The 20952-nt window shown below is 47.4% G+C and overlaps 1 protein-coding gene across 1 annotated transcript; it reads left to right on the forward strand.

Annotated features, from left to right (window-relative positions):
• The first annotated feature begins 18478 nt into the window (after window positions 1-18478).
• SMIM36 (small integral membrane protein 36) lies at window positions 18479-18763 on the forward strand. The gene has a single exon (XM_050981574.1). The coding sequence runs from the start codon at window positions 18479-18481 to the stop codon at window positions 18761-18763; it is 285 nt and encodes a 94-aa protein (XP_050837531.1).
• Window positions 18764-20952: the final 2189 nt, after the last annotated feature.

Consider the following 20952-nt stretch of genomic DNA (forward strand, 5'->3'; position numbering starts at 1 on the left):
TGGGAATAAACTCCACCCACAGAAATGCCACAGAAAAATCCGTGATTTATCCATTAATTGCTTTAAGGGATGGTGAGAGTGAGTACAACAATGGGGTATTGACAATAAAGTGCCTCGTTGGCAGGAAAAGGGCTTTCCCCTTGCTCTGAGGCTTTAATGTGCTTGTTCTTTGGAATTACAAATTGTTTGCAAGTCCTGTGCTAGCTCAGGGATGCAGAATGAAAGACAAGCACCCAGCAAAAAAAGCAAATGTTGGAATGGGTGTTTCCTGCTTGGAATGAAGCAAAATCCTCTTCTTGCAGTGAAATGCATCCAGCACCACAGGCTGGGAGTCTGTTTGTCATGGAGTGACACCAGGGATTATTTAGGGGATTTTAAAGTTCTTTTTGTGACCTGCTTCTTATTTGTGATACCCTGGGTATTCAGCACATGGAAAAAATCAGTTTATGAGAGAAAAATCATTTTCAAACCCCAGACACTTTCTAAAAAATTACACATAAAGAGTTTCAGACAGCAAGGGCTGTGGGGAGAGTGGGTCTGGCTGCTCCCCCTTGGGATGCCAAGGAAATGAAGAAACAGTTGGGAACACCTGAGTCACAGTGACTGCTGGGGCTCAAACAAGAACAAGTGCTAAAAAATTGCTTGAGCCTCTTTTGAGTCTTTTGAGAGATGTTCCTCAGTCACAGGGCTTTCACTCCATTCTGTTCTCACACACTTACATGATGCTGTACCCTGTCTGCTGCAGAGGCTGGGAAATTGAGGTATGGTTCAAGATGTCAAAGATCCCAAAGGATCAAAATCCTCAGCAATGGCCAAGTCTTGGGATATAAGTGATCGTGGGCCAGTTAGTGCTGCACTGCTGAAATCCAGGCTGAGCCTGCCTGCTTGGGCATTCCCAACGGCACCTCCTGCTTGTGCTGGCAGCACTGGATTGCTTTACTTGTGGGAGAAAAGGAGCTTTTTTCTGTGCTCTTTGTCTTCAGGTGCTTGCAAAAGATGGGGGTGTTGCAAGGCAGGGCATGCCTGGGGACACTGGCAGCCAGCAAGGAGCCACCTGGCCCCGCACATGGGCAACCCATGGTAGCAAACCCCTCTGTGAAGGGTTTTCTTCCCACAGCCGTGTATAAAAGGTTTCCTTGCTGAGGAATACATTAATAAATCAAACCCAGCTTCAGCAGAGTCACTAAGGAGGACTAGGTGGGATGCACGACAAGAAATATCCCTGGGGCTCTTGGAACTGTGCCATCCCTTTGGGCCCATCAGGGTGGTCCTGCTTCCATGGGCAGGATGTCAGGGCTTTGCATTAAGTCTGAAATGGCTTTTAAAGAGACTTTCTCCATTTCACTGTCAAGCAGAAGATAAAGTTTTCAGTGCTACAGAAGTTGCCCTTTGCATGCAGTGGGTGTCAGGCTGCAGTTCAGTGCTAAGTCACACTGTTTCCACAACCAGGGCAAGAATAAATTGTGCTCAAGAGATGTTTACCTATTGGGAGCTGAATTCAATATATGTTCCCTTGCTGATGAGTCAGAGATCCAAGTCTGTTCCCCATTACACATGAAAGCATGCCAGATGCTAGAAAGCATGCCAGATGCTGCTCTCCAGTAAACCAGGTTATGCTGTGAAAGTGAAGTTGTTCCAAATTTGCCAAATTTGTATAATTGAGAGCAGAATAGGGCCAGGCAGCTGAGCTGGCAGCAGTTGACTCAGTGCATCTTAACCAAGGAGACTGTGAGCAACTGGCTGGGTGTTTTATAGCCCCTGGAAATGTTCTCCACCTGGTGCACAAGGTGACTGGAAGATGCTTCAGCCCTATGGTTTCTTCAAAGCCCTCATGAGGGACTTTGATATGATGTCATGTGCATGTGCTTGATCCCAAAACAGGGATGGGAACCTCTGGAAGTGGAGCTGCAGAAAGCCCTGTAGCCATTGCCACGGGCAGGACTGGCTGGTGAGTTTGCTATGCTCAGAGAGCAAATGTGGAGATACCTCAGCTCTCAAAACCTGCAGCATCCACAGGGTGGGCAGAGGTGCAGGACAGAGCCTGCTCTGCTCCCTGTAGCACTGGTGGGACTCTCACAAACAGGAAATAGATGCTGATGCAGATCTGATACCATGGTGCTGTGCTGAGAGAGATAGCTGAGGGCTGGGGGAGAAGAGGCTGGGCACGTTGTGTATCCACAGTTCCAGAGGCAGGGCTCTATTGTTCTGTGCTCTGCAGAGGCTGCTCCCTGGAGGATATCCTGTCTGGACAACTCTGTGCCAGTCTGCTCTGTGCTGGTGGAGGGGCTGGATGGTCAGCCTGGAAAGAATTCAGTAATGCCTTGTGAAAGAAGTGATTTATCTGCAGCAGTGGTGAGTGAGCAAAGTCTGAGATTTTGCCCCTCTTGCTGGTTTCTATCAGTGTGCTCATTATCCCTCTCTTGGACATCCCTACGGGCTGCCAGGCACTCAGAGTGCAAGGATGTTTCACTGTCAGTGTCCATCCCCACTGCCTCCTGAGGGGAACACAGCCACAGAGGGAAGCACCCAACTGCAGCAGAGTAAGGAACCCCAGCCCAGGGTCTCCCTGAGTTCTGGTGCAATTTGGAAAATGCTCTGGGAAGAGCTGTTTATTCCAATGGAACTGACTTGTGAATACCCTAGCTCTGACTTACCTGTCTGCTTTGCTGGATATGAAAAAAGCCCAGAATATTTAGTATACCATTTAAGATAAATAACACACCCAGTTGTTTTGAACATGGATTTCACAGAAGACTGGATGGTTTTGCTCCTGCTGGCTGCTTCCAACAGTGGTTTCAAGGATGTGCTCTGCTTGTGAGCCAGCATGGTCCTCAGAGAGAGCAGCTGGTGGGACTCTGGGCAATCTGAGCTCCTTGCTGATCCTCTAACTCATCTCTTTGACTCTGGTGCTGCCATTTGTACCAGCAGAGCTGTGTATGAGGGGCTCTGGGGGCTCCCAGTTAGGAGTGATGGTTGGGATGGGATGGGACAGGAACAGACCCTTGTGGGGCAGCAGCCACCAGACTCTTCCCATCAGCTCTCTGTAAACATAGGCAATAGTTTCTCATGCATCTTTTTCCAGTGAAAAGTACAGATTTGTAGATATTAGGATGTTTTCTGAGCCTATGTTGTGTTTTGCTGAAGCCTTTGTTTAGATTTTCAGGTTTTTCTCTAAAAATATCTCCAATGACCTCTGCTAACATTCTCAAAACTAAGGTGGTGCCCCATCTCAGAACAGAGGTGGAAATAGTTTCAGCATTTCTCCAAATGAGAAATTAACTTAAAAAAAAGGAAAAATAGAAACCTCAAAAAATGTGAGAGAAAAAAAAAGGGTTTTTAGCTATAATTTTATAATTTCAGTCAATCAGAAATAAAATATCAATCTTGCCTCTTGTTTTCAAGTGGAGGTGCTGAAACTGCCAGGATGGAGCTGCTGTGGCTGTTGGTGCCAGCAATGCCTCTGGGGTGGGAAGGAGAGGGATGAGCCCTGCCATTTGCAGTTTAAGCCTTGTTTTGTCAGTCAGGTCACCAGGACAGGACAGTGCCCACCACACCATCCCATCTGTCAGCTGTAGAGCTGCAGCCTGCAGGGATTTTGGACCAAGGGCAGCAATTTATCTGCCTTTCCACACCTTCCCAAGTCAGTGGTCATTAAACTCGAGTGACCTGAGCCTGCTCTGTGAGCTGGACTCTGGTTCCTGAGCAACGCCAGGGCACTTGGAGAGGATTTGTTGTATTTGCAGTTATAAATCACAGCCCAGAGCTGAGCTGCCCCACCAGAACTTTCCTTGTGGCTCCTTCCCTTTCCCATCCAGAAAAACAGATGGCCACAGTCCTCCCCTGCGCCTGCAGAGCAGCACAACAAATTACAGGGGGCTGTGAGTGGGGAAGTCAGGCTTGACAAGCTTCCAGATTTTACAAGAATCATCAAGAATTTAGCTTAGACTTCCCACAGAAGGGGAAAAAAATCCATTATTTGCTGCAGTTTGGTGAAAGTAATAGGGGAAGGGGCACATGGGCCAGGGCTGTGATCTTCCCCTGGGGCTGCAGCAAAAAGCATGTTGCTCCCGCAGAAGTTTTAAAAGAAACTGCTTGTTTCACCACTTCATTTGGCTTCAAGTTCCTTTGGAATTGGCTTCTCTGGTTTTTAATGAGCTGAGAAGACTTGAGGTCTTCTGCACATTGGCTTGACACTCACCAGAAGCGCAGCTCTAGTTTGCTGTAAGCATCATGAACAAACCAAAGACGTGAACAGGATTTTAAGTTCCCTGTTGGGAGTTTGATGTTGCAGAGCTGCAGGTCCCATGGGGGACAGTGCTGGGGATGGGCCACTGCTGTGGTCTGAGGAGCAAGGGGACATCTCCTCCCACCTGACATGGCCAGGGTACCACCGGTCCCAGGACTGTGATGAGGCTGCTGCAAGTGCTGACTCATTTGGCAGCTGGACACGGCCCCTGAGTCACCGTGAGTCACATCCACTGCATCCTGGGGTGCTTCACTGCCCGTGGAGCCTGTGGTGTGAGCTGTGATTCCTTGGAAACAGCTTCCCCTAATTAAATCAAAGGAAAAGCATCACTGCATTCAGAACCTCAATTAGCAGGAGAAGCAGACTCTGAGCATGAGAATATCAGCTCATTTCTGGAGCTGATATTTCTGGGGCAGTGAGCTCTGTTCTATGCAACCAGAAGTTTCCAAAAGGCACTGAGTGTGGCAAGTGGCAAGAGGAAACTGATCCCTAAAATTATATCAGTATAGCTTAAAGAATACCAAAGAGGAGCATCCAAGCTCAGCTTCTTCTCACACAGCAGCTCCTCAGGACAGGGCTGCCACAGCCACAGAGGTGTGGTCAGGGAGGGTAACTTGGGACCTGTGCTCTGTCCCAGGGCCCATCCAAGATATTAATCAAAATCCCAGGGCTTCCAACTGGCTTTTGAAGAGACTGCAGACAAGTAAAAATGCTAATTAAGTAATTCAGCACTTAAGCACATACTTGAAGCTAGACAGCTTTTTAAGTGCCTTTATGAGTGGAAGCCAAGACAGCGAGGGAATGCAGCAGATCAGATCATTCTTCCCTGGCCTAAAATCAACTTCAGCACATCCAAGGCAACAGCCATCTTCAGATTCCTGCTCTTCCCTCCCCTCCCATGTGAGCCAGGGAGCCAGAGCCATCAAATTCACTGCACTTGTCACTTCCATGCTGGTGTTGGTGGCACGTTCCTGCCAGCCTGGCCCGGTCACCCTGCTTTTATCCACGCTATTGAATGAATGCATTCATGCATACAGAAAGGAGGGAGTGACACATCTCAGTGAGAAGATAAAAAGAACATTTTCCTTTTGGATATTTAATTATCAATGATTGGTTTCATTGAGAAGAACCTGCACTTGTCCCTCTCAGGTTCTTGACTCAGTGATTTTTTGTTTGAGGTGATGATTTATTTTGCACAGCAGATGCTGGGAGGCAGCAAAGCTGTGAACCCTGCCATAAATCCAGACTGTCCATCTATGGTCTCCAGTTATGAAAACAGAAAAAAAAAAGAATTCATATGCTGGCTGCTTCACTGCCTCCACTTTCCTTCATTTGAAGCAGTTTCCTTGTGCAGTTGAGTGAAGCCTTCCAGGGAGATGGTTGCAGCAAGAGGAGCTGTGCATTAACTGAGATCAGCTCAGACCCTGGCACTTTGTGTATTACAGGGTATTGATTTTAGTACCTTTTTAATCAGAGAGGAAAAGTACATTTAACTGGGAAAGGCTAATTGGTGGCCAAACAACACACACAGGTGACAGTGAATTATCTCCTCCAGCCCATGAGTCAGAACATGCCACAGCTGATTTCTAAAGAAGAGTTTCTTAGGGATGGAGCCCTTGATAAGGGATTTTGCTCCAAAAGGGAATCCAGAATTCCCTTTAAGCTTCTTGTCCTTGGGATATGTGTTGGTTTTGCATGGTCTGGCTTTGATAGGGTGGAAGGGGGGCACAGGGTGGCTTCCATGGGAAGCTGCTGGAAGCTTCCACCATGTCTGGCATTGCCAATCCCTGGTGGCTCTGAAGATGGATGTGCTCCTCGCCAAAGCTGGACCTATTAGGCAGGTTGGAAATACCTCTGTGACAACACATTTGAGAAGAAAATCACATCAAAGTGGGCAAAGATTTTTCCTAGCCAGAGAAGAGCAGGAGATGAAAACATGTGAGGGAAGCAACATGGCAACACCAAGGTCAGTGGAGAAGGAGGGGCAGGAGGTGCTTCAGGGGCCAGAGCCAGGATTTCTCTGCACCTGTGGTGAGACCAGGGTGAGGCAGCTGTGCCCCTGCAGCCCACAGGAATCCACGGGGATGCAGAGATCCACCCCCAGCCTGTGGGGATCCAGGGGGATGCAGAGATCCACCCCAGCCCCTGGGAATCCAAGGGGATGCAGAGATCCACCCCCAGCCTGTGGGGATCCAAGGGGATGCAGAGATCCACCCCCAGCCTGTGGGGATCCAAGGGGATGCAGAGATCCACCCCCAGCCTGTGGGGATCCAAGGGGATGCAGAGATCCACCCCCAGCCTGTGGGGATCCAAGGGGATGCAGAGATCCACCCCCAGCCTGTGGGGATCCAAGGGGATGCAGAGATCCACCCCAACCCCTGGAGGAGGTGCCCATAGAGGTACAGGTGGATGCCTGGAGGGGGCTGTGATCCAGTGGGAGCCCCAGTGGAGGGGGGCCCTGCTCCCAGGCTGGAGCAGCCTGTCCTTGGAGGACTGCACCCCGTGGAACAGTGACCCATCTGCAGCAGTTTTGGGAGGGCTGTGTGCCCCTGGGAGGGACTCACATTGCAGCAGGTGTGGTAGTGCTGCTGCTCTTGAGAGAACATTTATCCTGGGCTCAGGAGAACCCCAGACCCACTTTGGTGAAATCCACTGAACCTCATTACAGGACCAATGCCAAAGCAAAACACTAGCAGGTCTGAGGCTGCCATGCTAACAGCCACTGACATCTTCTCAGGAACAAATATCTGGCCACAGAATACATAATATTTTATGTGTGTGCATGGAATTACCATCAACATAACCATCTTTTTTTTTTTTTTTTGACATTTCCAAATGTTTTTGCGGCCTAATTTGCTGCAAAGTGCTGGTGCTGCAAGTTCAGTCTCTCCGAGGTTACAAGGAATGAGTGCCTTGCACAGGCTTTTGTACTCTCAGTTTGTGGTTGTTGAGTTCAGCATTTTTGGTGTATGTGTTAAAGAGTGATTCACTCATTTTTGCTCAGGGCTAGCTCAGTTTCAGCCAGGAGCAGGCTGGAGGATATGGGTATGGTTTTGCAAAACCTCATCTGTGACTTTCAATTTGCTAATCCAAACCCAGAACTAAAGGGTGGCTGTGGTCCAGCTTGCAATTTATCTAAAATGATTGAAAACCAAATCTGAGGTTTGGGAATCTTCTTTTATCCCTCTCTCACTCCATCATTTTGTCTTTTCTTTGAAAAAAGAATAAGCAGGAGACATTCTAAATGACCATCAAACACTAGAAAACTTTTGATGGCATCTTTTTTGATGACGTGCCCTTTTCCTGATGATTTTTTTCCAGCTGGCTTCACTCTTGCAGAGCTCAGGCAGATATAATTTCTGAAGGTCTCAGCCTGGAGTAGCATCCAGAGCAACACAGGGTCTGTGGTGCTGGTACTGTTTTGTTCTTGCCCAAGGAAGAGCCACGGCTGTCCCAGGGGACAGGAGGGAGCTAATCCAAGCCTAATCCAAGGCCTGCAGCCTCTCCCCAGCCCTGCCCCTGATAAACACAGGATGTAATTGGGCAAAGGGACATTGTCCTGGTTTATGCCTGGGAAAACAAGGCTGAGAGGCAGGAACAGAGTGCCCAAGGGGACGTGGCAGAGCCAAATCCCCAGTTCAGGATTTCTGGCTCTTTCTTTTGGTCTCAGAGCCACAGTTTGGAGAGGCTGGAAGGGAAGGCTGTGATTTCATCCCTGTTCAGTGGCAGGGGAGCAACAGTGTATCCTCTACCCTCCCACACAGGCAGGCAGAGCACAGTGTGATCCTTCTGGCTGTGCTCCCCTTCTCTCCTGGGCACACTCCTGCTGAGCAGAGCCCTCTGTGCAGCCAGCCCTGTGGCAGGGAGCAGCTCAAACAAAAGGGTTCGTGTCAGAGGATTTTATTTCAGCTTCCCAAGAGCCTCCCAAACACAGAGCTGCAGTGTCTGCGAGGGACCAGGAATTGAACATCTGGTAAAGGTTAGGGTCAAACATATAAATGGGGGAAGCACAGCGCATTTCATTAAAATACCCCATCTGTGACGTCAATTGAACTGATCAAGCCCTTCTGCCTTGCAGTTAGGGAACCATTAACTTTATCCAGTGAAGAGTATTTCTATGGAAAATATGAGGCCAGGAAGTCGCTCCTGATTGCGATATTGAGGCTATCAAAGGAGCTCGCTCTCCCTTTTTTACTTTTAATCTCTACATGTTGCTTTTCCACCCTGTTACAGTAACAGCAGCCTCTTGCCTGGCCCCTGTGGGGAGACATTCACCATCCCCTGGCCAGCCAAGCTGCTGCTGCTGCCTTCTGCCTCTGCTGGGCTCAGATGCCACAGGAGCCCCTGGAGCCCCTCTCCCTCGTCCCGTTTTGCACCGAGCTGTGTGAGGCAGCTTCCTACCACACGTGCACAGCTTGGCCACTGTCCAAAGTACACTTGGATGTATTAAGACTAGGAGTGTAATAAAAAAAAATAGCTTCCATGGGAACAAAATTTCTGTTCTTGCAGTTGTTTAAAATGCAGGATTCTCTGTCTGCATGGGCATAAAATGTCAGTGGTTGATGTATGACACCCTGATGTGCTCACAGGACACTTGGAGTTGTGGGGTTCATATATAAAATGAAAGAGTTAATGTTTTTCTCTAGTAATTCTGGTTCTTTCAAGGCCGGATCAGTTCCTGCCAGGCAGGTAGAAATCTTGAACTCTGTGTCTCAGGAACAAAAAGAAGCTGCCATTGAATTACTTGATGACAGGATCTGGTTTTTGGAAATCTGACCAAGGGTATAAAACTGGCAGCATTTGTTTTGTGCCCAGGGAAACCTGCCCCTCTCAGCTTCTCAACATTGCCCTGCAACCCTGCTGTGCTGTGCTTGGGCTGTCCTGGTACCCTGCAGTCAGGCTGGGATTTCACCCTCACAGGGGCTGTGTTCAATCACCCACCCAGACCATGGCTGTGCTGGGGGCTGAGCTTCTCTGCTCTGCACCCACCCATCCATCCATGGCTGTGCAGGAGGCTGAGCTTCTCTGCTCTGCACCCATCCATCTGAAGTTTTGATCTTCTACCCCTATATCCTCCTTGGTTTTTCTGATGGCTGCCTATCAGGAAGGAGATTTTATCCCTTGTCTTAGATCCTGGGTATGTATTTCTGTTGCTGAAGTCTTTTCACAGAATCTCAGAATTAACTAGGTGGGGAAAGACCTTTAAGATTATCTAGTCCAACCTATGACCTAAAATACTCTGATTTCCCAAAATTTCTTTCTTTATCTCTTTCTTTACAGAGATAACCAAATCTCACCCACCTTAGACACCTTGGCAGTGCTAGTCATGGTTCAAGTTAGCCTTGGATTTCTTGCAGAAAAGCTTCCAAATCAAAGTCCCTCATTGGACAAGGGGTCTCCCTGCAAGTGGGGTTTTTTTCTTCTTTCTTCTTTTTAAATTTGAAAGAGCTTTTGTTTAAGTTCTGACCAAGCCCTTTGCTTTCTGTGACCTGATCTCAGGCAAACCAGCTGGGAAAACAAAAGAGCTGTAAAAGCTGCAAAACACATAAAGTATGGACAAAACCATGAGAAATAAATGGGTTTCTTGCCATGCAGCTGGGTGGTCCACATGGAACCTGGGGATTGCACTGAGTCTTGTGAAACTTAACACACCTCTGAGCACAAATATCTTCTCTACAGGATCAGGCACCTCATTCACCTCCTGTTACACCCCGAGATTTTTCTAAAGGCATGTGATGCTGTTTTAAAACTCTGCCCTCTGTGAAGCTGAAGGACAAGTACTGGAGGACAGATACCAATGTCCACCTGAGCTGTGAGAATTGGGGTCTTCTTAAGAAATTTCAGCATTGGATCTGAAAAACACACGTTGGTGTGAATCCAACCCAAAAAAATGGCTTTGTTCTGTCAATCTCTGAAGGCAGCACCTGTGAATATTTCCATGGAAGACTCATGGATGTAACACCCTTTAAATCCTTGCACTGCCAGCCACACTCCCTCCTTGCTGAGGAGCTGTCTGTGTCTGCTGGGGGATTTCTTGCATCTTTGTGGTCCAGGGCCAGGGAGTCAGGACTGGTATGAGCCTGGGATAACACACATGGGTCACTCTAGACCTCTGGATGTCTCCCTTGAAACATCACCACGGGCAGATGGGCAGCCCCTCTTCCCTCACTGCAGCTTGAACATCCATTTAACAGGACAAGGCACAAAGCTCATTTTCAAAAACAAGTATGTGAAGTTCTTGAGGTCGTGATCCAGGATGGGTCAGCCAATGTGCTGTGTTTAAAAAGCATTATGGTATTCAAAATGAAATAATTTTTCTCCTTTGAATCATGGCAGTTAACTGAAGTGCTTCCAGACCAGAGCCAACTGTTTGTAATTGGATATTTAATTTGTTTTGTGTAGTTTAGCACTGAGTCTCCATGTTGTCTGAGCAAGAAAAACCAAAATAAATTTTAAAATCTTTCAAAGTCAAAAGGATTTGCCAAGCCTGAGAATATTATTTTGTACTCTAATTAGCTGATTTGTCAGAATAAGAATGAAAACAACTCTTGACTGCACTCAGTTTATTGAGGCACTGCCCAAACCAGGACAGTGCTGATGGGGAAGTTCCCACTGGTGACTCTCAGGAGGCTCAGCCTTCCCTGCCCAGGTGTAGCCCTGCTGTGAACTGAAGTGTGGGCAGTGAAGTGTGGGCAGTGAAAGGGAGGTTGGCATGGTCCAGTCTCATATGACACAAAGCTTTCTTTTTTGTGTTGGCTGCAGCTGCTGGGCTGCTAGAAAATGTCACTGACTCATGGCCAGAGATGGCACATTGCTGACAATCTGACCAGAACACCTCTGTGCCAAGGGATTATTGATCATTTGAGCATAGCTGTGACAAGAACTGCTGAACATTAGAAAAAGGACAGGTTTGTTATAATAAACTGAAAATAGATGTCCCTGTACAGTCAGGCACTCAGCCCAAGAGCATAAATTGCTGTATCACCCTCCCTTTTCACAGGGTGACACAAATGGTGGTTTAAAGCTTAAACTTTTAACATTTCCTCTTTGGCCACTTTTGCTGCATGAAGGCTGCTGAGCTTCTAAAAATATTGGAACCGTTCTCAGAATATCATGTATTGTGTCAATTTTGCTTCTGATTTGTCCCCAGTGAATGACCCGAGGTATAGTTAAATGCTTACCAGATAGGTAGTTACTTACCTGGAAGCATGAAGTAATTTTATTCCCAAGTTCATCAAGTTGACTGTCTGCTGGGAGACTGGCAAACCTCAGCAGTCATATGGAGACAGAAAACTCATGATTCTCCAGCAAATCATGTAAAACTCTAAGCAGTGCTTGCCTTCAGAACAGAACTGTATTTTGGCAGAGTTCACACAGGTCTGTAGAGCATCTCAGGGGTTTTGGCCAGCTGGGTTCAGCTCATTTCACCTTGTGCTTGTGAACATTTTCATGGGCACCTTCACCCTGGACTTGAGTTCAATTTGGATACACTGGACCAAGATTTCTCTCAGAGAGGCTGAAATACATGGAATGCCTTGACAAGAGCAGAGAGAAACCAGAATGCTGAGACAAGTAATAACAACATGTCCAATGAATGATGTCAAAAATTGACTGAAGCTAAGCCTACAGATACACGCAGAGCCAGCAGACAGATGGGAACCACAGAGGAAGCCAGGAGGGAACAGTGAAGAGATGATAAGACAGTGGCCAGGAAAGAACAATACAAAAATTATTTGGATTAAATTTGCAGCAGAAAACCAAGTCTGGTGCCAGGAAAGAAACCTGAGGAACATGGCAGGACTGAGTGCAGTGCAACTGCTAGGTCTGGACAAGAGGGAGAGCCCAAGTGTCAGAAGGAGGAGATCAGAGGCCTAAATGTCTCCACAGCAGGGGCACATAGTTCCTTCCTGGACAGAGGGGAAAAACTCCCAGGAAAGGCCCTTCCTGCAGGCTGGAGTCCTGCTGCTGCCCAAAGGAACACAAAATAACGGGCATGGAAGGAGCAGAGACAAAACAAAAAACCCTGGTGGTAAACAGAGTGGAAGTGGGTGAGGCAGGGGAGAGGATTCAGCTTGGAGTGACATCAGTTATTTATGACTGTTTGTATCCCCATATCTTTTATCTCCCAAGGAAGGCAGAGGCTTTGTCCTCAGGGGCCAGCTGTCCCCGCCCGAGAGCAGCTGGGCTCCCCTGACAGGGACCATGTCCCTGGGATGGAGCTGGACCACGGTGACCCTGTGCAGGGATGGGGATGGCAGCTTGGGGTGTTGGCATGGGGACAGTCTGCTGTCACATCCCTGGGGGCAGATGAACCAACTCTCAGACATGTGTGTTGACGTGAAGGAGGAAAATCAGAGGTGACAGTGAGAATGAGGTTTGAACACTGTGGCGATGGAACAGTTTAAGAAGTGCATCTCTACTCAACAAAACACTTTGGGATGTGCTCACTTTGGCATTAAACAAGTCCTGTTGCCTTGACTGAGGTTTAGATATAAGCTTTTTCTGTTTTTCTGAATCAAGCCAATGCTGTAAAAACTTTGCAAACTTGAAATCAGGGAGAGCAAAGCCAGTCTTGCTCCATTTTTCATATTTGTTCCCAGAGGCTTGTTGACAAAATTGTGATCTGTACTGTTACAAAAGAACTCTGGGACAGAATTATTTGAATAGAGAGCTATAAGTGATAAAAATCTGTTTATACCACAACATCTCCAGCCAAATAATTGACGTATACATTTCTGTCCTTCCATTGATGTAACTTTTCAATTTCCTGCTGGTGTCTAAGCTTGATTTATTTTTCCATTTATTTGGGTTTTACAAAGAGCACTAAAGAGCTTGGCACTTGGGGCTCTTTTTTTTTTTTTTTCAGTTCATCCTCTTAGTCCTCGATCATTTCATTGTTTCTGCAAACAATGAAAAAGAGAGATGGAAAGAACAGCTGACAACAGCTGGGTTGCTCACCAGGTGTCTGACTGGTATTCAAGTATCTTCTTTTGAGGGAGGCCTGTATTCCCTGAAAACAAAACAAAACACAACAAAACCAAAATTAATTCAGAGTTCACTTTATTTGCTGTCTCCACACATGATGTGACACAAATTTGCAGATCTGAAAGAAGCCTGAAAAAGCAAAACAAACAAGAAAAGCTGCTCCAGGGTTTTGCTCCTTGTAGCATCGAATAGAGCCAGTTCTGGTCCCAAGAGAGCCCTCCAGAAGGAAGCTGAGATAGAAGCAAACAGCAGCACCCCATTTCTGCTTGAACAATCTCAGCTGGGCAGAGGTTTGAGGGCCACATCTCACCTGGAGCCTGAGAAAAAGAAAAAGCAATAGGGAAAGAACTGATCAGCATCTGCCACCTCACAGCAGCTGCTTTAATTTTCGTGAGGACCAGCTCCTCTCCAGCTGAGACTTTTCTAGTAAGCTGATTTGCAATAAAGGAAAGTGGATATAGCTTAGTATGTTTGCCTGCTGGGTACTGGGGGCTGTAAGTGGGAAGAGTTTTCATGGATGTGGTAGCAGTGGTGTCTGAGCTTTTGGGGAGAAGAGTAGAGATCTGTAGGCAAGGTTTGTGAGCTTAATCTAATAAGACCTCAGTCTTTGTTCTGAGCGTCTTTTATTCAGGATGATTCAGGATATGCTTAACCTGAGGTGCCAGCTGTCTCTCTCACAGTCTCAGTCAGACACTTCCCTGACTGATGTGTGTATGGGGTTGGGGTCTCAGGAGGGCACTGAGTACAAACAATTAATCAGACCCATTGTATCCTAAGAACTCCTTTCTATTTTACCTTTTCCTTTTTTTTCTTGAATTCTATAACTTTCTCAAAAGCATCATTTTCATGTCGGGGTACCAGTTGTGGGTTTCTCTGAGTCTGGATTGAAGGCACTTGAGACATAGTTCATGTTTGGACTGAGGTGTTGTCGGTAAAACAGTCTCACTACTGTGAGTTCAGCAGCCTTTCATTAGAGGGCACAAAATGGCCAACAATCTCTTGTTACAAGGTCTTTTAAGACTAAACTATCCAATTAAGAACTGACACCTGGATTATTTTCCCTTTTAACCCAATAATTGATCCCAAAGAGCTGCAAAGACTTTTCTGCCCAATTACAAAATGCCACCCAAACCCTTGGAGAAGAAGGAAGAAGAAGCCCAGGACCACACCCTGTGCCCTCCATCTTGCTTCCATCCACAACATACTAAAAATCCCCAAACCTAAATTTCTCACCAAGTGATACACCTTTACTGCTCTCTATAATCTATTTCACACTTTTGTGGATTCCAGTCTATCTGGAAGTCTGGGAAACTTTCTCCATGAATGAGGGTCAAAGTCAGTGCTCCCCTGGGGATCAGGGCACCCCAGAGCAGACAGAGAAATATTCCCGGTGCTCTGGGTTTGTACATTTTCAGTGCTGTTTTCGGCTGCTGTGGAGATGGAGCACAGAACAACTGCAGCTGTACAGCAGGAAGGAGTTCAACCACCGCGGCATCACTACCCGGAGCGAGCATCGAGCGGGCACCGCGCTGCCCCTGCCGGCGCTGGCAGACGCTCGGCACCACCGAGCAGAAGAGGAATGTTAGAAAGCAGAAGAGGTTAAAAGCAGAGCGGAATGTTAGAAAGCAGAAGAGGCTAAAAGCAGAGCGGAATTTTAGAAAGCAGAAGAGGTTAAAAGCAGAGGTTTCCCTTCAGGCAGGCGCTGCTGGCTCTCGCCGGGGCGTTCGGCGGCAGCGGGGCCTACTCGCGGTGCCCCGGTGCCACCTGCCGGGCCCGGGCGGCCCCGGGATGCTCCATCAGGAAAGCAACAGCTCCAACGTGTGGCCGGCCGGGATCAGGGCTGCGGAACTCTCTAAAAACCCGGGCTGGAAGAGGCCTGCAGGGAAAAGCAGCAAACGCGGCCGTAAAGTCGCGCTGTCACCTTGTTCATTTTGGGTTCTGCGAGTTCAGGTCTCTGGTGCTGCTGGCTGTGCCTCACCTTCTGTTATTTTTTTGTGGTGCTGGTGAATTCCAGCTCCCTTTCCCCAAAGTTCTCAGATCTATTGCGTTGTTCTTGCACTAGGGAAATACACAGGCCATAGAGGACCAGGGAGAGAGTAGAGGAAGGGGTCAGGCGCTTCTAGACCCCGCCAGAGTTTGTGCATGACCTCGGAAGCCCTGGGCTATAACACACACTCATGTATGGCCCTGCTCCAACACCCTGCCCTGCTCTAACAGGCATTTGGGCACCCCAGAGGGTGAGATATCAAAGGCTGGTGAGGGATGGTCAGTGATGGAGTTGAGGTCCCAGGATGGGTAGGAGGGGGCAGTCAAGCAGGGGAGGGCTCCAGGACACTGATCCTGGGAGCAAGGCCAGCTTGTTGGAGTGAGGCTCCTCTATAAAAAGCTCCAGTGTGCCTGTGGGTGAGGTTCCTGAGGTGCTGTGGTGCTCCTCTTGCAACAGGGCTGCTGGCAGATGGTGATAGACCCTGGCAATCCTTGGGCACAGGAATGTCAAATAGAGAACTTCTATGGTTTGCCCTGGACTAGAGCTGGGAGGAGGAAATAAATGGTATTGAAGACAAGTCCCTTCCTAGGCTTCAGTTTTTAGCACACTGACTAGGACTAAGGCTGCTGCGAGCTGCTCCGGCTGAAGGACAGGAATCCTGTGACAAAAGCATAAATGTGAGATTTTGCTGCAAACCAGGCCCTGGGAGGAGGTTTTATCATCTATTTTCATCCTTGAGAGAATGTTTTGAGATGCTGGGGAGATGTAGAAACAAGGAGGCTTTTTTGTCTCCAGGAGACCATGTCTGCAGCAATGCGGGATGTGCTATGGCAATGTAGTACCAGATTTTACATTTTTGAAAAATCCCTCTAAAAGCTGGCATGATGCCTGTCTAAATGAAACACTTTAGGTGTGTATCTCCCTGCTGCAATGTTAGACAGTAATCTGAAACAAAGCTATTGATGTGAAGGACTTTGGAGGAGACAATTCAGGTTTGGAGACCCCATAATTTTTTTTTTTTTTTTTGGTTTTGGGGTTTTTTTGTTTTGTTTTGTGGGGGGTTTTCTTGTTTGTTTTTGTTAGCATAGTGCTAAGTTCAGAACCCAGGCTGCCATTTGAGGAACAGTTTAAAAGACTTAATGTAAAATCCCATCTCTGTCTCAGCATGGAAGCTATATAATATTTATCACCCTGGTACTGATCTTTTGTAGCACAACATAATTGAAATTTAAGGCCATGAAACCCATTGCCCTTCAAATGTGCTAGTGCTTCTGAGAATTTTGGAGGGATTTCCAAAAGACTTTCAGTTTCCCAGCGATCACTGACACCAAATCCCAGCTCCTATCACCATTGCTTTGGATGGGAAGTGCATTGTTGCCAACATATTTTATGAAAAATCCTTTACTTAGGATTTTTCCTTTCCTGGGAGCTGAGAAGCCTTGGAACACTAAACAATTCTTATCTGCTGCTGTGGAATGCCACGGGAAAATCTGTGATTGGCCCCGTCAGACTGTTTCCAATTAAGAGCCTATCCCAATTCACCTGTTCGGCCCATCTCAGGCTGAGAAGACTTCAGTTTACACATTCTTTTCTATTCTTAGCTTAGCCTTCGTAGTGAAACCTTTCTCTTTACTCTTTTAGTATAGTTTCTATATCTTATATATCCTATCATAATAAATCAAAGCCTTCTGATGCATGGAGTCAACGTCTCGTCTCTTCCCTCATCCTAAGACCTCAGAAAACCCGCAGTAATAGTGCATAACTAAGAGCCTGTCTTGAAAAAAATCTCAGCCTCATCTAAGCCACATCTGATGGCCAAATGCTGAGCTTCAGACACAGCATGTGGTGTGTGACAGGCACAGAGGAGCAGGGACACACAAATGTGCATCCCGGGTGCCATGGGGTTCCCTCCCTGTGCCAAAGGTTTCACTGGCAGTGCCAGCCTTGGGATTACTGTGACACAAACTTCTCAGCTAAAGAGCTGTGAGGGCAGATGGTGGGTGGGGGATGCAGCTATGTTGACCTTAAGGCGAGTGGCACGTGCGAGGCCGAGGCGGCAGGATGGCCCCATGAAAGTATTTCTTACAGCTTAGACACACCAGATCATCTAAGATCTGGTTCCTGCTGACATGTAAAGCCCTTTTCCACAGCTCTGGCAGTGCTGAGAGCTGGGACAGCCTAATCTCTCCCTAAAAGCCTCCTGTGCTGTAACCAAAACCTTGGGGTTTTGCATGGAGAGGTGAATGTGCTGATGTAGGGTTTGTGGTGCTCCTTGGCACCATCCCTTTGTGTCTGCCTCCCTGCTGTCCTGGACATCTCTGGCTTCCAGCAGCTGGGGTGGGCTCTCTCCAAGCACTGTGTGGGTGACAAGTGGCAGCTCTCTATGTCCCTACTCCCTTGTCAGCTTCAGAGATATAAATCTGGAAGGTGCAAAAGGCACTTGAAGGATTTGTGCTCAGGAGCCTGGCCCTGCTGTCAGGCACTCACAAACTTCACCCGAGGGTGCACAAACTCAGCCAAGGGTCTACACAGGAAAAGGAAATTGGCAGCACCCTGGCTGCAGAAATGCTGCAGTTTTATTGTACCTTCTCACACGTGGGAGACTCAAACAAGACAGAGAAAGCTGTGGGAAGCAGGATCCTACAGAGGGATTTGTGCAGGGACTGGCTGGGCAGTGTGTGACAGCAGTGTGACGTGTCCTTGTAATACTGACAGCGACCTGGGCAATAAGATCTTTAATTTACTTACAATACTTCTCTAGCACTAGCCCAGGGCAGAAAGAATTTAGTCAACATCAGGATCAGGCTGGTGAGATTTTGAGAAAAGTTACCTTGCAAATGACTTTCTAATTATTTCTGTATTCATTTACTAATTACAGAGCTCTGGTTTTTTCAGCCCATGAGTCCAAACCCACCTGAGGGAGGGTGGCTCTGCAAAATGACCTTAGAGAAAACCCACTTTGGTACCTGCCCACCAAGGAAAAAGGTGGTCCCTGGCCAAGGGGGATGTTTTCCTATCAATATGGCAATCAAATTTAGCTTCTGCCACTGTAGGCAACGTGGCATTAAAAAAAGGAGCTTAAGTTATTAAACTGAGCTGCTTTAATCATCCCATTCAGGGAAATCCATTGCTACAGGAGACCTGAGGATTAGTGTATTTTTACCACAAAGCCAATACATCTATTCTGATCAGTTAGCACTTGCTCATTCATGCATATGAAACTTCATTCTCCAGGTTTGCCCTCTCTAGTATGGGACCAAATGGAGTTTTATTTGGAGATTGACCCCGTTACCTTGAATCTCATCATTCTGGTATCTAGCTATGTCATTTTGCTTCTGGTTTTCCTGATCTCCTGCGTGCTCTATGACTGCAGAGGGAAGGATCCTAGCAAGGAATATGCTCCTGAGGTCCCTGCAGACACCCAGCCCCCGATCCGGCTGGTGGTGATGCAGCAGGGCTCCCCTGGCACTCGCTGGGCAAAGGGGCTCGTCTCTGCCTACGAGAACCCTGCTGATCTGCCTGGGAAAAGGACTACAGTTGTGTGAGGGACCCTGCCTGGAGCTCCAGTCCCTGCCTCTCTGCTATGTTTACTCCCCGTGTGCAGAAGAATCACGCCATCCCCAGGTATGTTCAGATTGATTTGATGTGGAGCCGTTGCTCAGGGGATCATTTGGTGTTGAGCTGTGCTCTGCATCGGTATGAGCTCGCAGTTCTGCCTGCCAGCCATAAAGAGTCTAATTTCCATTGCTGCTGCTGCCTTGCAGCCCACTGGCAACCGGCAGCAGTGACGCTGTTATCCTCTCAGGCTCTGATGAGGGGCCTTCTTTAATCCTGAGTTGTGCCCAGTGCAGTTATTTTGGCAGGGACACAGTGTTGTTCAGAGCATCCCACCCCAATGGGCTGAGCTCTGCTGCCCCACAGCCTCGGCACATCTTCCTCAGCCAGTCGTGCAAATGACCTTGGAAGGCTGTTCCCACCTCCCCAGGGAGAGCAGAAACACCAAGGATTTTCAAAGGATAGAGATAGTGCCTTTCCTGTAGAAGCCAGGTGCTGCTCCCATCAGAATTCAATACTTTCCATGTTGGCTGAGAGCTCCCCGAGGGCAGTGCCAAGCCTGTCTTGGCACTTATTTTCTGTAGGTAGAACACAAGCTGTGCTCTTAGGGAGCACAGCACCCCTTTCCCTGCATGGATCCCCTGGCAGGATACAGTATGCTTCCTAGAAAAGCTGGGTACAATGCCTCCTGCCCAAGGGGAAATGGGAACTGAGGTGAATTCACCAGTAATGTAAAATGTGTGTCATCATTGTCCACTGGAACAGGAATTTCTGAGCCCACATCCTGGATTTTAGTGTCCATCTCCATGTGTCTGACCCTGTCTCTTGTCCTGAGCCTTCCTTCAGCTGTATCAGGTTCCTGCTGGGCCCCATTAAGGCTGTATCTCCAGTAAATCTAATGCTATCTGCCTCAGGTCTTGCTTTTCCCATAATTTCAGAGCTATAAGCTAAAGGCCTTTTTGGTTAACAAGTTTCTTCTGCATCTTGCTGGTTTTCTCCCTCTGAGTGCTCCATGGGATGTTTAACACTAGGTTATTGTGTCCCTCTAAATAGTGCTCACGTTCCTATATGTGATATTATTTAAGTGGATTTTAGCTGGCTATTAAGGGAAAATTAGCACTGGACCCAGACTGTTGCAGGTGCCTGTGCCATAGGCTATTTTAGATCATGTTAATGTGAAGTTCCCACAGAGTCCTACAGAAAGCTTTAGTAAACACAGTGAGATTTATTACCTGTGTCAGGTGTCATGGATGACTCACTGGATGCAGTGGTCCCAATGTCTTCAGGACAGGCATTTTAAATACTTCCAGAAATAAATTGCGGTGAATTCGAACCACAATTGAACAAAGCTGTTGGCTGGATTGCATGGTTTGTACTCCAGCTGGGTAGGAGCAGTCTGCCTGTGCTACATCCCCAGACATGCTGGTTTCTGAATCAGCCACAGAACATCCTGGCTATGGCAAAGAAATCTCAAGAGTACCTTTTATTTAACTGTATTTTAAGAAAATGAGCCAGAATGCTTAGTGGTTTTTCTTTTGGTTTCTAAATTCTTGTGGGTGAACCCAGGTTTTGTTTTCAAGCTGTCCTTTGCACCCTGGGAGTCATGGATATGCCTGGTTTGGGAATTGGAAGGAAGGTTCCTGATGGGTGGGTTTAAACTGGAGTAAAACCCTTGATGATGAAACTGCTTAATCAGAAGTTGGTGCCATAATCCTCTTCCATATATCATGCTTAAATAACTATGTTGAATGTCTTCTTTTGGTTATTTAACACTGAAAAAGTGCAATTCATTGCAACTGCTTTGGCAAAATATGGCAGTGACTGAGCTGCTCATAAGTTATGGCTGCTGTCACCCATGCAGGGTGAGTTATCTCTCCTTGGGCTCTCCCATCTGCCTTCCCTTCAGCCTGTAAGCTCTTTAAAGCTTTTTGTGGGTCCCTGCATCATTTAACATTCTAGGAGCTTTCTTGGTGATAAGGGATCCCTGGCATTCTTTGTTAATTAGGCCTTGGGGGAAGACTAAAAAGAGCTCAAAAATATCACAAAGAGCATGGCACAGCTCGTGTGACACCAAATGCCACAGTGCCAGCAAAGAAGTTGTGGTTCTCTGCTGAAGGTCCTGCAAATAATGTAATGACACCATGTCACCATTTCATTGCCACTGTGTTTGTTTCTGTAG

This window comes from Serinus canaria, chromosome 18 (assembly GCF_022539315.1).
Source record: "Serinus canaria isolate serCan28SL12 chromosome 18, serCan2020, whole genome shotgun sequence".
NCBI lineage: Eukaryota > Metazoa > Chordata > Aves > Passeriformes > Fringillidae > Serinus > Serinus canaria.

What these genes read in the sequence shown, in the direction of transcription:
- SMIM36 (XM_050981574.1), top strand. Translation starts at nt 18,479, where the DNA reads ATGGAGTTTTATTTGGAGATTGACCCCGTTACCTTGAATCTCATCATT.